This window comes from Hyla sarda, chromosome 4 (assembly GCF_029499605.1).
Source record: "Hyla sarda isolate aHylSar1 chromosome 4, aHylSar1.hap1, whole genome shotgun sequence".
Taxonomy (NCBI): domain Eukaryota; kingdom Metazoa; phylum Chordata; class Amphibia; order Anura; family Hylidae; genus Hyla; species Hyla sarda.
In genome coordinates, this window is record NC_079192.1 from 132771660 (window position 1) to 132790935 (window position 19276).

Below are 19276 nucleotides of genomic sequence, written 5' to 3' on the forward strand. Positions count from 1 at the left end.
TTTAAACAAATCGTATTTTTAAATACAATTTGTGCATCTGACTGATCTGTAGGACTTTCCATGTTTATTTTCCCTGATGAACACATAATGTACTAGACTGGGGAAACACGTTGGAGTTTTGAGGTACCTGGTGGAAGTTTTCTATTGATGATTGGCCAATGTATTTGGTATAAAGTGGGTAAAATAAGTATTGAATGTGTCATTCTTTTTCTTTCTTAAAGCGTACCCGTCAGATCACTCAAAAAACCAAACTGTTATATGTTGCTCAGTATCTCATCCTGATCATGTACATGTACCTTTTTTTTTATGTGTCTATGACCTACATTTCTCTCAGAATTAGCTTTATTTCTGAAATACCTTAATTTTGTCCACGAGAAGCAGGGGGGCAGGTACTCACTGTTATAACCACTCCCCCTCCCTCGCCTCAGTCCAGTGCTTCATAACCAGTGTGCCTCCAGCTGTTTCAAAACTACAGCTCCTAGCATGCCCACACATCATGTAGGCATGCTGGGAGTTTTAGTTTTGCAACAGCTGGAGGCAGATGATTGTAGTCCCCTTTATTACACACACACACACACACACACACACACACACACACACTGGCTTCTTATATTCTTACACATACACATTAGATAGACACACTGATATACACACATACACATATATCCACACACACACACATACATGCAGGGACACTTACTTTTTCGTCTGCAATGCAATGTGTTTCTGCCTCTCTCACACAGCAGACATCAGTGAGAGCCCACCAGCAGTCTTCCTGCCCCTCCCCCTCCCCTTCTCTTCACATGAGTCTGCAGTATGTACAGCCCCTCCCCCCTCCAACGTCCAGGACGGAGCAGTGAACATAGCAGGACTGAATGCTTTCCAGAAGGCAGGGGGGGTGGGCAGTTCTTTGACTGGCTTTTTCAGTATGAAATACTGAAAATGTTCTAATGAAAGCAATTGCAAAACCTATTGGTTATACATGCTTTACAACATATCAAAAGTTTTTATATCTGACAGTGCCTATTTAATATAGTTTCTTTGAGACAACAGTACCTACTACTTCCAGGTCTTTTGAAGCTCTCAACAAGTGTCAATGAAACCTTTTTGTAGGCCATCAGTTGGGACTGAACCAGCTCACGTTAATTTGCACTGACCAGCTGGATTGCTTTTTAATTACTTATAGATTTCAGCTGTTGTCTTGGCTTTCCATGTCTTTTTGCACCTCCCTTCATGTGTCCCATACTTTTTTCCCCTGTGTCATTTCACATTATTTTGGTTTTGTTGTATGAATTACCTTGCTTGTTACCAACATCTGGTAAAAGAAATATATGTAGTGAGAAAATGATTACATGTTTAATATTTATTTCAACCGCTGTACATCTAACTTGCCAGTAAAGATTATCTGTCATTTAAATGTGCACGTGTTATAGCCTATATACTATATGTCCACATCATGTCTTGTATATTGTATATGTTAACCCAATATGTTGTAGTATTGCTTTTTGTCTTCCCTTTTTTTGTTGATCTGTCGTTTATCACCGGCAAGTGATGCAACCCGAATGAGGGGGCCTTTTTTGCGTCAACCTTTATGTGTGTATAGTTGATTATTCTATACTCTCCCTCACCTTATAATTCCTTATGGACATCTTATTTAACTAAGGCAGAGTAAGGCATCAGGTTGGGATCATCATGAACTCAGAATTTATCAGGGCAAGTGCTTCGGTTAGGTAGGTACTGTTGTCTAGGTGGTTTATCTTGGGGATAAGCCCTAACTATAATATTTCAAGTACATATATCCTGACTATACCAGATTTGGGCTTAAATCAGTTCTACATCTTTTGCACCCGTTCTTTATTTTCTCTTTATCTTGTATTTTTGTATTGACTTGAATTCTCTTTTGTGATGAATGTATTTTAAGAACTAAATAAAAGTTATTATTAGGATCAAAGAGAGTGGTTTTCGTTCTTTCATTTTAGTACATAGTCTTCTTCCCAATCCGTGGTGAAGTAGCATTTTACAAATTGCTAAGTAAATATTGACCATTGTAGGGTTCCATACTACATAGATTGCTGTCACATTGTACTATTGTGGTAGGTACAAGATCAGATGGAGAATGCCACATGCTGGAGCTTTATTTACAACCTACTATAGTTTTTGTTAATTTCATGTTAGCTGCATCTATACTGAAATATGTAACAGGTACAATGGTACCTTCAGGTGGTTATTGTGCATTTGGGACTTATGCTTGGCGCTAACCTTTTTATTTATTTATTTATTTATTTATTTATTTTTACCTTTAATTTATTTCATTGCAATTTGTTGAGTACAGTGGATGTTTATTTATAATTTATTTTTTATGTTGTTGTTTGGAGATCTGTGTGCAGCATTCAGCTTTTCATTTCCTTAAATCATTGTGCATCTGTTCCACCTCAATGAATAATTCCCATTAAGGATCTGAGAATAACAAGTAATTAAACACCAATAACTGTTTATCTCCCCCTGTTCTTATATTCTAGGTTATTATAAACAGCACAATCGTACCCAATATGACTTTCACAAAGACATCTCAGAAATTTGGCCAATGGGCTGACAGCAGAGCAAATACAGTTTTTGGCCTAGGATTTGGATCTGAGCAGCATTTGTCTAAGGTAAATGTTCTGGATTAACCTCTAAAGTTTTGCATCATAATTTTAAGGGGTATTCCAGGATTTTTTTTATTTGACTATGCTACAGGGACTGTAAAGTTAGTGTAGTTCATAATATAGTGTCTCTACCTGTGTGTGATGGTTTTCTCACAATTCTTCTGTGATTTTTCACCCCAATATTTATTTTTAACAGCATACAAAATGACTGTTGTCTCAGATTTTTCCCAGGTTTAAATGTGGCCGAGACCTGACTCACTAGTCAGCTGAAGACAGGGAGCCTGTCTGCTTCAATGGGTGGAGAGATAGCTTGGTGGGAGAGAGATCAATCTGCAACTAATGCAACAGCTGTAGGCACCCTGATTGAAAACCACAGGTCTTTAGAATGGATGCAGCTCATTTATGTTTCAATGGGTGGAGGGGCTGATGTGTGTTAGGGAGGAAAACGGAATTGTGGGATTTAAAGTAAAAAAAAAAAAAAGTCGAACAGGAAATACAAGTTCACAAAAAGCTAGCCACAGTGTTATGGTAATCTCATGACATAGCCATTTAGCCCCGAGACAAGCGCAGATCCTTCCTAAGCACGTCCATTACTGTCTGCCAGGTACATACTAAAATCACCTTATGGTGGAGAACCCCTTTAATATGGGATTAAGCATTTGTGTTGTAAATGGACCCTGCCTTCCTGGGACAGGAACTAGTTGTTACTAGTTTAGAGGGAAATGTTATTAAGTCAACTAGTCACCCAATACTTACTTCTGCTTTTCTTCTTTTGCATCTCTCATGTGCAGGTACTTGGTTTATTGAATGTGTGCCAAAGAATATATGATATTGTATTAGTTACTTGCCAATATCATTTGTATGTACTCTGTATAAAGGCACACTGTAGCGTCCATGAACATTTAGAGGGAAATTTATCAAGGATTGTATGTCAGTTTTCTGAAGAAAAAAGTTTCACATTTTTACACAATTCTGCTCAAAAATTTACAAAATTTACAAAAGGGGTGTGGTTTGTGGAGTGAGTCTGTAAGGTTTTATCACACATTCCATGTTTTTATTTTTTATTTTATTTTGCTAGATAAGCTAAGGTGAAATGGGTTACTCCTTTAGGGCAGGGTCACACCTGCTGTATTTTACTGTGTATTTGCTGCTGCATATCTTCCTACCCATTGAAGTCAATGAACAACAAAATACACAACTGACCCTACCGTTAGGGTGTATTCATATAGCACGTATCCTGTGCATATTTGATGCCCAGGATTTGAAGCTGTAAATTTGATGCTGTGTTCAGTCATTTTAGTTTACAGTCATGGCCGCAAATGTTGGCACCCCTGAAATTTTTCTAGCAAATTAAGTATTTCTCACAGGAAAGAATTGCAGTAACACATGTTTTGCTATACACATGTTTATTCCCTTTGTGTGTTTTGGAAATAAACCAAAAAAGGAGGAATAAATATAAATTGGACATAATGTCGCACCGAACTCCAAAAATGGTCTGTACAAAATTATTGGCACCCTTAATATTTGGTTGGACACCCTTTGGAAAAAATAACTGAAATCAGTCGCTTCCTATAACCATCAATAAGCTTCTTACACCTCTCAGCCAGAATGTTGGACCACTCTTCCTTTGCAAACTGCTCCAGGTCTCTCTTATTGGAAGGGCACCTTTTCCCAGCAGCAATTTTAAGATCTCTCCACAGGCGTTCAATGAGATTTAGATCTGGACTCATTCCTGGTCACTTCAGAACTCTCCAGCGCTTTATTGCCATCTATTTCTGGGTGCTTTTTGACGTATGTTTGGGGTCATTGTCCTGCTGGAAGACCCAAGATCTCGGACGCAAACCCATCTTTCTGACACTGGGCTGTACAGTGCGACCCAAAATCCGTTGGTAATCTTCAGATTTCAGGATGCCTTGCACACATTCAAGGCACCCAGTGCCAGAGGCAGCAAAACAACCCCAAAACATCATTGAACCTCCACCATATTTCACTGTAGGTACAGTGTTCTTTTCTTTGTAGGCCTCATTCCATTTTCTGTAAACAGTAGAATGATATGCTTTACCAAAAAGCTCTATCTTGGTCTCATCTGTCCACAAGACGTTTTCCCAGAAGGATTTTGGCTTACTCAAGTTTATTTTGGCAAAATGTAGTCTTTCTTTTTTATGTCTGTGTCAGCAGTGGGGTCCTCCTGGGCTTGCTGCCATATCGTTTCATTTCATTTAAATTTCAACAGATAGTTCGCGCTGACACTGATGCTCCCTGAGCCTGCAGGACAGCTTGAATATCTTTGGAACTTGTTTGGGGCTGCTTATCCACCATCCGGACTATCCTGCATTGACACCTTTCATCAATTTTTCTCTTCCTTCCATGCCCAGGGAGATTAGCTACAGTGCGATGGGTTGCAAACTTCTTGATAATGTTGCGCACTGTGGACAAAGCCAAATCTAGATCTCTGGAGATGGAATTGTTACCTTGAGATTGTTGATATTTTTCCACAATTTTGGTTCTCAAGTACTCAGACAGTTCTCTTCTCCTCTTTCTGTTGTCCATGCTTAGTGTGGCACACAATGCAAAGACTAAGTGAAATGCAAAGACTAAGTGAACTTATCTCCTTTTTATCTGCTTTCAGGTGTGATTTTTATATTGCCCACACCTGTTACTTGCCCCAGGTGAGTTTAAAGGACCATCACATGCTTGAAACAATCTTATTTTTCCACAATTTTGTCCAGCCCATTTTTGGAGTTTGGTGTGACATTATGTCCAATTATCTTTTTTTCCTCCCTTTTTAGGTTTAGTTCCAATACACAAAAAGGGAATAAACATGTGTATAGAAAAACATGTGTTATTGCAATCCTTTTCTGTGAAAAATATTTCATTTTCTAGAAAAATTTCTGGGGTGCCAATACTTACGGCCATGACTGTATAATTAAATCTACAACTTCATATCCTGTGCATCAAAGAGGGAATTATATCTCATTATAAATAAAGGAAAGAGAATTGATGTTGAATATGATAAACCTGTTTGACAGAAATATTTATACATAAAAGCACATGCTGGCATGCACACACAACCTCTATTAAGCTGCCTACATAAAATTCTGAAAAGCTATTAATACTGTATTTGCATAACTTGTTCCTTTCCTGCTCCGATCCATACCCCCCACCCACCTCTATTTTTTGTTTAGCCCTTTTTTTTTATTTCTTGTATCCCCTTTTATTATACTCTTAATAAAATTTGTTTTGAATATGAAAAAAAAAATCAGAAAAGCACTATGCAAAATGATGATTTATTTTTCTCCTGATTTAAATCAGCACTTGTTGAAAAATAAATATAAAAACCTCACACCTAAAATAGTTTGTGTTGAATTGTGACGAAGGCAGCTTGGAAATAACACTGCAAGTAATTCCCATAGCAACCTCCTACTTGACAGAACATCTCGCATACATGTCCTCCTACATTCATTAGAAAATGTCTGATTTACCCAGACACTTTCTATAGGATTGTAACTTGCATTTTTTTTCTTCATTTCCAGTTCTCCATTCATCTTGAACATTTGTATTCATCTCTTAGGCCCCTTTCACACTATAAAGAATTATCCATTTTAAAGATCCGTTTTAATCTTCCGTTAACAAAACCCTTCAAAACGGATGTTAAACGGGCGTTACAAAATCCCATTATAGTCTATGGTATTTTTACACTATCTGTTTTAACCCGTCATTAATAACGGACATTATTTTGTGACGGTAGAAAGTAACTGGAGAAATGGTGCATGCACTATTTCTTCCATTCTTTCTCCCGTCACAAAATAACGTCCGTGATTAATAACTGGCTATAACGGGTTAAAACAGATAACTTAAAAATCCTATTGACTATAATGGGATTTTGTAACAGCCACAACCTCCCCGAATTCCATGCCCCATTTTGCAAAGACACACCCACCCTTTAAGCCACACCCCTTTTATTTTCATATTACAATATCTTTACTACAACTCAGCCCCACCTGAGGACAGGATATGAGGATTAGATATGAGGATTAGATATAGGGACGGGATATCAAGGAGAAGATATGGGGTCAGGATTTAAGGACTGGATATGAGGACAAAAGCTTCTTCCTTTTGTTGCAATTCCTCCCCCACAAGGATAAGATAGGAAAAACCGGGCAGCGCCGTGTACTCTGCTAATATGCTATAAAAGAAAGCCGTCCTGGAGATTTATTGCATTTAATATACAGTAGTTGAAAATGTATAGGCTCGGTGCTTTATTACCAGTTTTGCTTCCACAAAGGGTTTAATAGGATTAGCAGAGACAACAAATATACCATATGTATGTGTGATAGCTTGGGGGTGTAGGATAGGTAGGGTGTAGCTGTGCAGTGATGAAAGGGGGTTGGACCAACCCTCAACTGTCGTGACGCCAGGGTGCGGGTTCCTCTCTGTACATGTATCCTACCGCCACCCGTCCCAGAAACGATAGGGAGGAATAAAGGATTGTCCACAACCGGAATTTTAGTAAACTGAAGATAACTTTACTGCAGATTTTATGCAAGTTAAACGTAGTAACAGTCTTTACAGAGGACCGGACTTTAGGCTCCTCACAGGTTTGGTTGGGACCTTGTAGGTAGGGAATAAGCTTGAAGGATTTGCTTTATGCTGTTCCACTGGATTTAGGGGTATTGTTTAGGTCCAGCAGTCACGTAGGATTAATGGAATTTGGATTGAGTAGACTCACGGTTTAGTAAGGCTCTGGATTGGTAGGCTTCAGGTCTAATTTGTCTTGTAGGTAAGCACAGAGCTCCGCTCGCTGTCATATCCCAAGGGAAAGAGCCGGACAAGAGAGCGAGGATTGGATAACAGCGCCCTTATATCTAAAGGGGCGGGCTTCAAGCTTATTGGTTCCCCAGACCTGTCAGTCCTAATACAAAGCATTGTGGTACATCACGTGACATGAGCACCTGACCTGGAAGGTCCTTAACCTTAGCAGAATAACATAATTATTAATAATGTGACCTAAGGTCAAATAAAATATATACATAAAATTAAAGAAGGAAGAGGCGACAAGGGGTTATCCCACTAAGAGCATCCTCTAAGTACGGAGGAACTCTGACTTTGGGGACTTATTACACAAGGTACAGTACACGTACAGTACCAGTACACCACATATGTATTCGTGTATATGTAAATACATACGTCAATAGAAACAAGAATGGCGGGGGGGGGGGGGTTGAATTAGCACCTATCCTAGGCTTTTCGATGGCCATAAGGGTAAGGAACCTTTAGGAAGAAATCTGGAATTCTATTTTATATTATATGGCAGTTGTGCTGGAAACATGTACCAGATTAACAGATTCACTGTTTGCAGAAATATAGGAATTTGAATACACACACTACATAGGACTACACAAAACCCCAGGGCTGAAGCCCAGAGTCACGAATACCCCTCTTGATATCCCACCCCTAAAATGTAATCTTTATTGTGTACATAAAAATATAGAATACCCTGAACTAGAACTAAAACTAATACTGTGATGAATATAAAAGGTAGACAATATATCTTGCAGGATAACCACGTGTTCAATACAAAAAAAAGTAGGGTGGTAGGGTGCGGCAGAAACCTGCATGTCACTTCACCACAATATGATATGTTAAAATGCAAATTGTCAAACCCTCCTCAGAGAAAGGTATGACCGTTTGCATTTTAACATAATGACATAAGAGCATTTTCTAAACGGTTCTCCAATACACCAAAAATGGATGACGTCTTATTCATCACAAGACTGCACATGTGGTAACAACAATACTGCTATGCATTGCATCCATGACTTTAGGGCTATTCAGAAAACTTCTCATTTCAATTCCTCTGCCAACTTATGACGTGCCATGATCTTAAAGAAGGGACTGACATCTCCACCAGAGGTGTGCTCTCCATTCCATTATATTATCAGTCACATTAGAAAGTAATGTATCTGGAAGGTAATATTCAATCTATAGCCATCTACTATTGCATTTCACATCGTTGTGACAGGTGAATGTTGGCTGTTGCTGAGAGGAGATAATCATTGAAGTTCTGACAGAGCTAGTACAGTACACTGAATCCCAGCAATAGAGAAATTATGTGATTTCATCTTAAAGGACAGATATTACGAATCTGAGCTAAAACAGCTTCTTTTGTTTATTATAGAATCCTTGTCTAATGTGTCCCATTGTCTTTCAAATAAACGCTCCCTCTCCCCCTCTCTACATTCTAATATTCTGATGAGGGCTACAGATCCCTCCGGCCATGTAATAGTGTGAGAGTTGAAGCGAATCAGTGACAATGTGCAAATAGCATATTATCAGACCACAAGGAGCTGCAAATACTTTAGTTATATATATATATATATATATATATATATATATATATATATATTCGCCATACTGTAAATTGACTCACTTGATGTTATTGATAGAGATACATGAACAGAGTCCGAATCTCATTCAGAACTTTGCGGGAAAAGTGTCTTGCCGAAAATTAGAACTTTGCCTGGCTCTGCTCGTGTGAGCCTGGCAACGGAAAGGATGAGGAACACATGGCGTTTTGGTGCCTGAGTGCATGATAGGATGTGGATGTAACACTAAGATGATGTCTGGGTAGCCTGGAATATTTTACAGGTAGCCACAAGATCACATGACTGCAGGTTAGCAAATCATTATTTACATTATGTTGCATACAGCTCCCAGGCTAATCAGGAGACAGCATAGTGGTTGGTTTAAGAGACTGATAAAACTCTATGCACTGCATTGCTGCTGCCATTTCGGAGAGAAACCTGAGCAGTTCACAGAAGAACTTTCTGTAGAATTACTGATGCCAAAAAGCTTTACTCCAAGTTACCTGTATTTCCTGGGTTTAATAAAAAAAAATAATACATAGAATTTGCAGCTTGGATTAATGCGTATTTCTAGCGCTGAGTGAAAGGAATGTTTGGGCGAGGTAGAGGAAAGAGCACCTTTGCCATGCCTTCTACTAGTTAGCATGTTGAGGGCAGTACCAGCACTGTGGGCACCACCCATTTGCCCAGGCCCAGTACAAGTAGCATCAGCAGCCAGCTGCCTAGAGGTAGTAGTAGTAGCAGCAGCCAGGTGCCTGGTGGTGGTAGCAGCAGCAGCAGCGTGAGAAAACAAAAGTTGTCCATGTCTTCCATTGTGGAGTGGTGGCTGCTCTGCATCTATGTGACATGAGACACTATACGGCACATGTGCTAAATAAATCTTGTCAGACATTTCGTTAGAAATGTGATGATCTTAGTGATGGGCTAACTATGTGCAGGAACATTTGTGTTTGGTTTTGCTTTAAAAAAAATGTCCTTATGGACATACAGCACCAAAGTAATCATCCTCAACACAATCTCCTTTGCAACGTTCCAGCATGGTGGAACTCAACAACCTGTACTAGCACTGCAAAACGGTGACATAGTGTCACTTTCAGCTGAAGCATTGGGAGATAATCAGATACACATGTTACATGCTCATGCCTTTGCAAGAGTCAACAAGAATTGTCAGCAAGGACAACAGTGGAATTAGTGATGTAATGCCGCTGATATTCCTTTTAGAACAAACGCTCAAAGTGATGACTGAGTAAGGGGGAATGGAGGAGCATTCACATGTGACTGGAAGCAATATGGATGTTCTTCTTTGAAGAGGAGTTAGATGGAAAGGTCAGGGAGTGACACCTCAGGAGGATTTAGAGATGGAATCTGTCAAAGGGAGAAAGGATGAGGAACCTACACATGGTGACAGTAATGATGGCAATGACCATGATCACCAACCTTGGCAGTATGGATTGGAGGTGGAATGGAGGTGGGCCTTCGGAAAAGCTGGCAAGGATGGCAAGCTGTATGCCTACTTGTTAGTGCACTGAATGGGATATTGCGTGCTTGACGGAAATAAATGTGTACTGGATAGCCGCACTCTTAGACCCTTGCAATAAAGCCAGAATGTGGTGATTTTTTTCACCTTTCAATGTTTGGAAAAAGCCATTGGGTTTTTAATTGCCAGCCTCAAAAGCTGATTTTCCTCTCAAAAAGTGAGAATTTTTGGAACACTTGAAAAAAGCCATTGCATCTTCCGCCAGCCAGCAGATGCCAATTTATTTTAGTCTAAAAAATATTTAACATTTTTTTAAACAAGCAGTTGGTTACCATGAGTTACTGCATGTCACCATAACATTTACATGAACTTAGCATTAAAACCACTTAAAAACCACTGCTCTTATACGTGTGTTCTGCGGGCTATGGCATTGCTGGTTTGTGTTGAAGTTGTTCGTTGCGAAGCCAACTTTTCAAAAAAAGTTCACCGACCACGGCGAACCAAGCTTTTAAAAAGCTTGCTCAACTCATACATTGTTTAGGAAATGAACCTAGGGCCCAGAAGTATCCTTTTATGATAGTTTGAGATTATACTTTTTTTTTAATCTAGAATTTATTTCACAAATTAAGAGTATTTTAAAATTATTATCAAAACATTAATATTTTAAAATGATCAAATAATTATTTTAGTTGGGTTTGTAACTTGGCACTTATTTTGATATCACCATTTGTTAGCTGTAGTTTCTTTTTTTGCTTAAAATGCTTACAATGCCATCACTGATGTTTTGTTTTGGATTTCATCTTAGGGCTAAGGATAAAGGGTCACCCTTTATAGGGTGAAATGGAACAAAATTAGGGGCATCGTAGGGTGCATTTACTTAGATCTGCATTAATCCATACAGGGGAATGATCCAGTTACATGTCACCTCACACCTGAGGGTAATTATTGAGATACTGGCAAAGGTATTCCGACGTATACTGCAGCCTACCTGCAGCGGGCCCATTGACTTTAATGGAATGAATATAGGTCTACTAGAGACTGTGCCCAATCTACTTCTTCAACTTTGATTTTCTTGCAGAACTCAAAAGCACAGTAGACTACACAAAAAAAAAAATGTTGAAGAAATGAGCCAAACATAGTGACCATTAAACTATGTTCATTGAGCTCTCAGCAGATAAGCAGCGGTATCTAGCGGTATCAAAATCTTTTTTGCCATTATCCCAAAGTATACTTTGGATGTAGCTCCAAAACTGTATAATATATAACAGTCTACTGTTGAACAGAATTTCTTTTTCCTTCCCTTTACTGAATTTTTCTTACTCCTCTTTTTTCCTACTTTTATCTCTTTCCTTTATCACTTGCCTTTAGCGACAGTACTTTGTGCTGCATATTTCGATGTCTGAGACAATACTATACGTGTTTGACCCACATTTCACGTATTCTTTGTCATTAATGCAGCTTCTGAAAAGCATTATACCTAAAGTCTATGCAGATCTGTCGATTAATACAGAAGTGTCTATCTTGTGCCGGTTTTCAGGTATGAATGCTGCAGGCAGCATGAAGATAAATTCTTGTTTAGGCGTAGAGGGCTATTAGCTTTGTAGTTAAGTACCCCCTGGATCACACTTCACATCCATTCTTCCTAAGTTTTATTATCTTCCTGAGAAAAAATACACACTTGTGTACTGTGCAGTGGAATAATAATCCTTTATTGTTCAACACATTGTATCAATTGCCAGAGGAAAACATGTACATTTTAGCTTAAAATTGACTGTGCCACAAACTTTGAGAGACCTGCTGAATTACTAGTGTCAGATGGAGCCATTAAAATTTGCTTTTAATTGCAGCAAATATTGAGCATGGCAAGGGTTAAGCTGTCTGTTTTTTTTTTTTTTTTTTTTTTTTTTTTTTTTTATATATACCATAGCAACCAATGCATCACTGAAAACTAATGATGGTTTAAGACTACCAAACCTACTGCTCCGAATCCCTAAAAATAACTTAATTGTTTGTCTTGAGTCGTCTATGCTACAGCTTGTGCTGACATCACACTACATGTCTGTATGGCTTTTGTAGTGCTTCAGTCTCCAGTCCAACCTTATAATAACATGGCCTTTTAAGCAGATCTGTGTAGGCAGCTTTTCCTTGGGTGAACTAGTATGTACTTTCACAATAGGCAACAAAAGAACACTACCTGTTTTGTATTCATGAGATCTGAAATATAAAGAATAATGTGGGAGATGTACCAAAACCTGTGCAGAGAAAAAGTTGACCAGCTGCCCATAAAGACCAATCAGATTGCTTATTTAATTGTTTTAAAAGGTCTCTGAAAAAGAAGCAATCAGATTGGTTGTGTTCTCATTTACATTATTTTAGAATACAATATTGGTGATACCCTTCAGTGTAGGGTGCTTTTACTTGAAAGTTTGACTTAACTTAAAGGAGTACTCTGAGGCAAAACAATTAAGCACCATTATAAAGCTTTCCCTAAGATATATAAGATTGTCAATTACCTCACTAGCGTTCCATGCAGGCATCTATGTTTTTCGGCAAAACCGGAAGTGCAGCCTCTCATAGTGAGTTATGACTTTCGTTCAACACTCACTGTCTGCCCGCGGCCATCTTTAAAACGAAACGTCATATCTCTAAGTTCACTCCCCGCCTAATGCCAGCCCCCACTATTGCGGTGCGGTCCCATATCTGAATATGCATAACCCACCTCGTTTCCCCAGCAGTGATTCGCTGCGTGTAGTAAGCGCCTCTCATTCGTTCCTCCTATCACTGTTCGAGCGGCGTGCCAGCCAACTCCAGGGAACGCTGCTTCTCCGGCACAAAAGCTACAGCTATGTGAGCTGTTAGCTACTTTTGTGCGCCGGCTGCAGCGATTAGGAGGAGCTGATTGGAGGAGGCAGAGTGGGAGGAGATGGCGTAGTGGCAGGGGGTGGGTAAAGCAACAAGGGGAGGCAGCAAGGGGCGTTATACATTATAATTTCAGGGGTGGGGAACAGGAGTAAGGGAGGTCTTGCGAGCGGAAGAAGTGTAGTAAGCATGATGGGAAAACGTCATTCCTGACGTCACGGCCATGCTTACAGTACCCGGAAGTAAGCAAAATTACCGGGGAGAATTACAGGAGAACGGCTGGACCGATTTGGGCGACCAGGACCTCTAATGAAAGGTATTCCAGGACACTTCACTATGGTGTCCGATTTTTGGGTATCAGAGTACTCCTTTAAGTTCTAAAAGATGAACCATCCATTAGAACCTCCCAAAGCCTTTCTTCAGTTCATCTAATGGAGTAGGGGTTTTAGCAACCCTGAATTTGCTTAAAAGTACTCCGCCAAAGGTTTTTTGTTTTTTTATTATTATGGCCATTTATAAAAAACATAGTTCCTTAGTGAAACAATGTTGATGGGTCACTAGACTGCAGTTTCACCTTTCACTAGACTGCAGTGTCACCGAATAGATCCCAGTACTCAGCCCCAGGATTTAAGGTAAGACAGAATTGTGGGACCAATCAACAGTCATTACTTTGGCAAAAACAGAAAGTGCCAACATCAACTGGCTCATCCTTAAAAAGCAGAGGACAATGACATGATAGGATTTAACCTCTGAAGCTGATATAGGGGAGATTTAGGTGAGCTAACTTATTATGCATGCTTGATGGTAGATCTTGTGTTCTCTGCCACTGGCTGTTTAATAGAGGTGTTACCTTTCATTGAAAACCTGCATGTGATAAGAGATAACTACTGAGGATTTATTTCTAACTAGCAGAGTACCCGGCGTTGCCCCCTTTTTCCTTCCTAATCCTTGTTGTGGAGGAAAATTAACAGAGGAAGCTTTTTACTTCATATCCTGTCCTCATATATTGTTGTCATATCCCGACCTCCTATCCCGACCTCCTATCCCGACCTCCTATCCCGACCTCCTATCCCGACCTCCTATCCCGACCTCCTATCCGGTCCTCCTATCCCGACCCGTGTACCAGGTATTGAAATATCTCCAGCCGTACGGAAGTTATGTGGGAACATACATTTCCCATTGATTTGCATGGGACTTTAAACAAAAACCCAGACCCTCACAAATGGGGGTAGTTAAGGGTTAAATTAACTATCCTATATTTTAAGTGGACATAAATGTAATATGTGAGCAAATATTATCGAAATATCTCCAGCCATTTGGAAGTTAGGCTGCATTCACATCACGATTTCTACAATTTCTCCATCCGACCTGAGTACACGATTTTTATAACTTAAAATCGTATGAAATCGTATATAAAGTCTGATCCATTGACTTCCATTAAAAATCGGATCCATTCCACACATCCGATTTGATCCGCATCCTTAAACAACCTTAAACAAAAACCCAAACTCTGGCAAATGGGGGTGAGTAAGGGTTAAATTACCTATCCTATGTTTGTTGTTGACATATAAGTAAGATGTGTGCCAAGTTTCATGTTAATATCTTTAGCCGTTTGGACGTGATGCTGGAACATATATACACACACACACACATTGAGATAGAGATATATATGGATAGATAGATAGATATAGATATATAGAGAGAGATTGTATATGCCTAATAGCATATAAAAAACAACTAATTTTATGTAAAAATATGGTTCAAACACAACAGATTCTCTTTAAGCATAGGGAACCTGTCTTCGGATTTTACGATCTATAACACGTGGCAAAGCGATGGTGAAGTTAGGAAATTTGAAAGGAGTACTTTGTGCAGGAGCTATCCTCTAGTCCCATTTGCTGCCCTGTAATCACACCCCCTAATTGTAAGCGACAGCCCGGGCACCACCGGGGTCATTGTTCTGCTTTGGGAGTAGAGCAGTGACATGGATGGTCAATCATGCTCGGGGGGGAATGGGGGGGGACGGACGGACGGGCGGACGAACGTGATTACAGCTGGAGCAGTGGGACTAGGCAAGGATGGCTCCTACCCAGGGAAGCACTTTCAGGCCAGCAGGGGACACCTCTCAATCTTTACCCTCGCTTGGCAGGAACTTCTCCTGGGTATGGTAAGGAAGAAGATTTAGGCTAGGTTCACACTGCAGAATATCTGGGCAGAATTTCTGCCGGTGATCGAGCTGGTGGCGCTAGGACCGAGCAGGCTGCATTGCTGCCCCCATAGACTGCAATGCATTTCTGGGTGGATCTTTTGGGAGATCTGCTCAGAAATGCATTGACATCTATGGGAATGACAATGTAGTCCACACGGTCCTAGTGCCGCCAGCTAGATCTCCGGCAGAAATTCTGCCCAGAAATTCCATAGTGTGAACCTAGCCTTAACCATATAACCATATGGAATGCTTTGCCAGGCTTTTATATCTGGTAAAAACTGACCACAAGTGCTGCAAATTAGTCTCTCTTCTAAAATGAAAACTTTGAGAAAACATATAATGGTTAATTTAAAAACAAGGAAACCTTAAAGGCCATTAAGTTGTCTGTGATTGAAATGCCAGGTTTATTTAAATGTATCCTGCCTCCTGTTGATCGTCCTTTTGTACAGAACTGATTGGAGTCGATCAATAAGTGTCAGATTTGGCGGATTCTGTTTAACATCTAGTAGCCAATCCACCCACAAAACATGTCTGATTCTCAGCAGCACCTGTGCTGTTTCCCTATGAATTTCCTGAATGATCTCCAAGAAATGATTCTCCTCTGAAATAAACAGACCTAATTACAGGATATGCGAAGTTTTAATTTAATTAACAATTTTAATTAGCTAGTATACTGATCAAGGGTGGGCTGCAAATCCCAGAATCCTATAAAGGTCGCTCAAATGGGCATTCCCTTTTAACGCAAGTAAATTCTGTTGTTCATGGTATAATTAAAACTTTAACAATTTTCTGTATCTGTTCTTCACATTTTTAGAGCTCTTTGCTTGCGGTCATTTTATAAGAACCTTCATTATTCATCTCCTACAGTAGATGTTAAAATATGTCATGGCCATATGATGGAGCCACTGACCTGTGTTACGCCGAGCGCTCCGGGTCCCCGCTCCTCCCCGGAGCGCTCACAGCGTCTCTCTCCCTGCAGCGCCCCGGTCAGTCCCGCTGACCGGGAGCGCTGCACTGACATGGCCGTCGGGGATGCGATTCGCACAGCGGGACGCGCCCGCTCGCGAATCGCATCCCAAGTCACTTACCCGTCCCGGTCCCCTGCTGTCATGTGCTGGCGCACGCGGCTCCGCTCTCTGAGACTTAAAGGGCCAGTGCACCAATGATTGGTGCCTGGCCCAATTAGCTTAATTGGCTTCCACCTGCTCCCTGGCTATATCACATCACTTCCCCTGCACTCCCTGGCCGGATCTTGTTGCCATTGTGCCAGTGAAAGCGTTTCCTTGTGTGTTCCTAGCCTGTGTTCCAGACCTCCTGCCGTTGCCCCTAACTACGATCCTTGCTGCCTGCCCTGACCTTCTGCTACGTCCGACCTTGCTCTTGTCTACTCCCTTGTACCGCGCCTATCTTCAGCAGTCAGAGAGGTTGAGCCGTTGCTGGTGGATACGACCTGGTTGCTACCGCCGCTGCAAGACCATCCCGCTTTGCGGCGGGCTCTGGTGAATACCAGTAGCAACTTAGAACCGGTCCACCAGCACGGTCCACGCCAATCCCTCTCTGGCACAGAGGATCCACCTCCAGCCAGCCGAATCGTGACAGTAGATCCGGCCATGGATCCCGCTGAGGTGCCGCTGCCAAGTCTCGCTGACCTTACCACGGTGGTCGCTCAGCAATCGCAGCAAATTGCCCAACAAGGACAGCAGCTGTCGCAGTTGACCGCCACGTTACAGCAACTTCTGCCTCTGCTACAGCAGCAACCATCTCCTCCGCCAGCTCCTGCACCTCCTCCGCAGCGAGTGGCCGCTCCTAGCCTCCGCTTGTCCCTGCCGGACAAATTTGATGGGGACTCTAGACTCTGCCGTGGATTTCTGTCTCAATGTTCCCTGCATATGGAGATGTTGTCGGACTTGTTTCCTACAGAACGGTCTAAGGTGGCGTTCGTAGTGAGCCTTCTTTCAGGAAAGGCCTTGTCTTGGTCCACACCGCTCTGGGACCGCAATGATCCTGCCACAGTCCAGTCCTCCTTCGCTGAAGTCCGTAGTGTCTTCGAGGAACCAGCCCGAGCTTCTTCTGCCGAGACTGCCCTGCTGAACCTGGTCCAGGGTAATTCTTCAGTGGGCGAGTACGCCATCCAATTTCGTACTCTTGCTTCCGAATTATCATGGAATAACGAGGCTCTCTGCGCGACCTTTAAAAAAGGCCTATCCAGTAGCATCAAGGATGTGCTGGCCGCACGAGAGATTCCTGCCAACCTGCAAGAACTTATCCATTTGGCCACCCGCATTGACATGCGTTTTTCTGAGAGACATCAGGAGCTCCGCCAGGAAAAAGACTTAAATCTCTGGGCACCTCTCCCACAGTATCCTTTGCAATCTACGCCTGGGCCTCCCGCCGAGGAGGCCATGCAAGTGGATCGGTCTCGCCTGACCCAGGAAGAAAGGAATCACCGTAGGGAAGAAAATCTTTGTCTGTACTGTGCCAGTACCGAGCATTTCTTGGTGGATTGCCCTATTCGTCCTCCACGTCTGGGAAACGCACGCACCCAGCTCACGTGGGTGTGGCGTCTCTTGGTTCAAAGTCTGCTTCTCCACGTCTCACGGTGCCCGTGCGGATTTCTCCTTCAGCCAACTCCTCCCTCTCAGCCGTGGCCTGCTTGGACTCTGGTGCCTCTGGGAATTTCATTTTGGATTCTTTGGTGAAAAAATTCTGCATCCCGGTGACCCGTCTCGTCAAGCCGCTCTACATTTCCGCGGTCAACTGAGTTAGATTGGATTGCACCGTGCGTTACCGCACAAAATCCCTCTTAATGTGCATTGGACCCCACCACGAAAGGATTGAATTTTTCGTCCTTCCCAACTGCACCTCTGAGGTCCTCCTCGGTCTGCCATGGCTCCAGCTTCATTCTCCCACCCTTGACTGGACCACCGGGGAGATCAAGAACTGGGACTCTGCTTGCCACAAGAAATGCCTCTCCCCCCCTCCCAGTCCCGTCAGGCAAGCCTCAGTGCCTCCTCATGGCCCCCGTCCTGGTGTCACCCTGCCCCGTGCCAAGCTTCACCCTCTGCCCTCCCTCCCCATTCCCACTCCTGCTGTACGGCCTGCCTTTGAGGAAACCCTTCAATCACTCCCGGTGTCCTCATCCCATGGGAAGCAGTTATCGGACAAAGAAAGGGGGAGACCTAAGGGGGGGGTACTGTTACGCCGAGCGCCCCGGGTCCCCGCTCCTCCCCGGAGCGCTCACGGCGTCTCTCTCCCTGCAGCGCCCCGGTCAGTCCCGCTGACCGGGAGCGCTGCACTGACATGCCCGTCGGCGATGCGATTCGCACAGCGGGACGCGCCCGCTCGCGAATCGCATCCCAAGTCACTTACCCGTCCCGGTCCCCTGCTGTCATGTGCTGGCGCGCGGCTCCGCTCTCTAGGGCGCGCGCGCACCAGCTCTCTGAGACTTAAAGGGCCAGTGCACCAATGATTGGTGCCTGGCCCAATTAGCTTAATTGGCTTCCACCTGCTCCCTGGCTATATCACATCACTTCCCCTGCACTCCCTGGCCGGATCTTGTTGCCATTGTGCCAGTGAAAGCGTTTCCTTGTGTGTTCCTAGCCTGTGTTCCAGACCTCCTGCCGTTGCCCCTGACTACGATCCTTGCTGCCTGCCCTGACCTTCTGCTACGTCCGACCTTGCTCTTGTCTACTCCCTTGTACCGCGCCTATCTTCAGCAGTC

At 42.4% G+C, this 19276-nt stretch overlaps 1 protein-coding gene across 4 annotated transcripts in view; it reads left to right on the forward strand.

The window, feature by feature from the left end:
- Positions 1-19276, forward strand: part of HOMER2 (homer scaffold protein 2) — a 163251-nt gene that overhangs the window by 101768 nt on the left and 42207 nt on the right. For all 4 annotated transcript variants that reach the window (XM_056572166.1, XM_056572168.1, XM_056572165.1 and 1 more), the window contains one exon: positions 2520-2651. In XM_056572166.1, coding sequence (XP_056428141.1) covers positions 2520-2651 — 132 coding nt within the window. The remainder of the gene's footprint in view (positions 1-2519; positions 2652-19276) is intronic.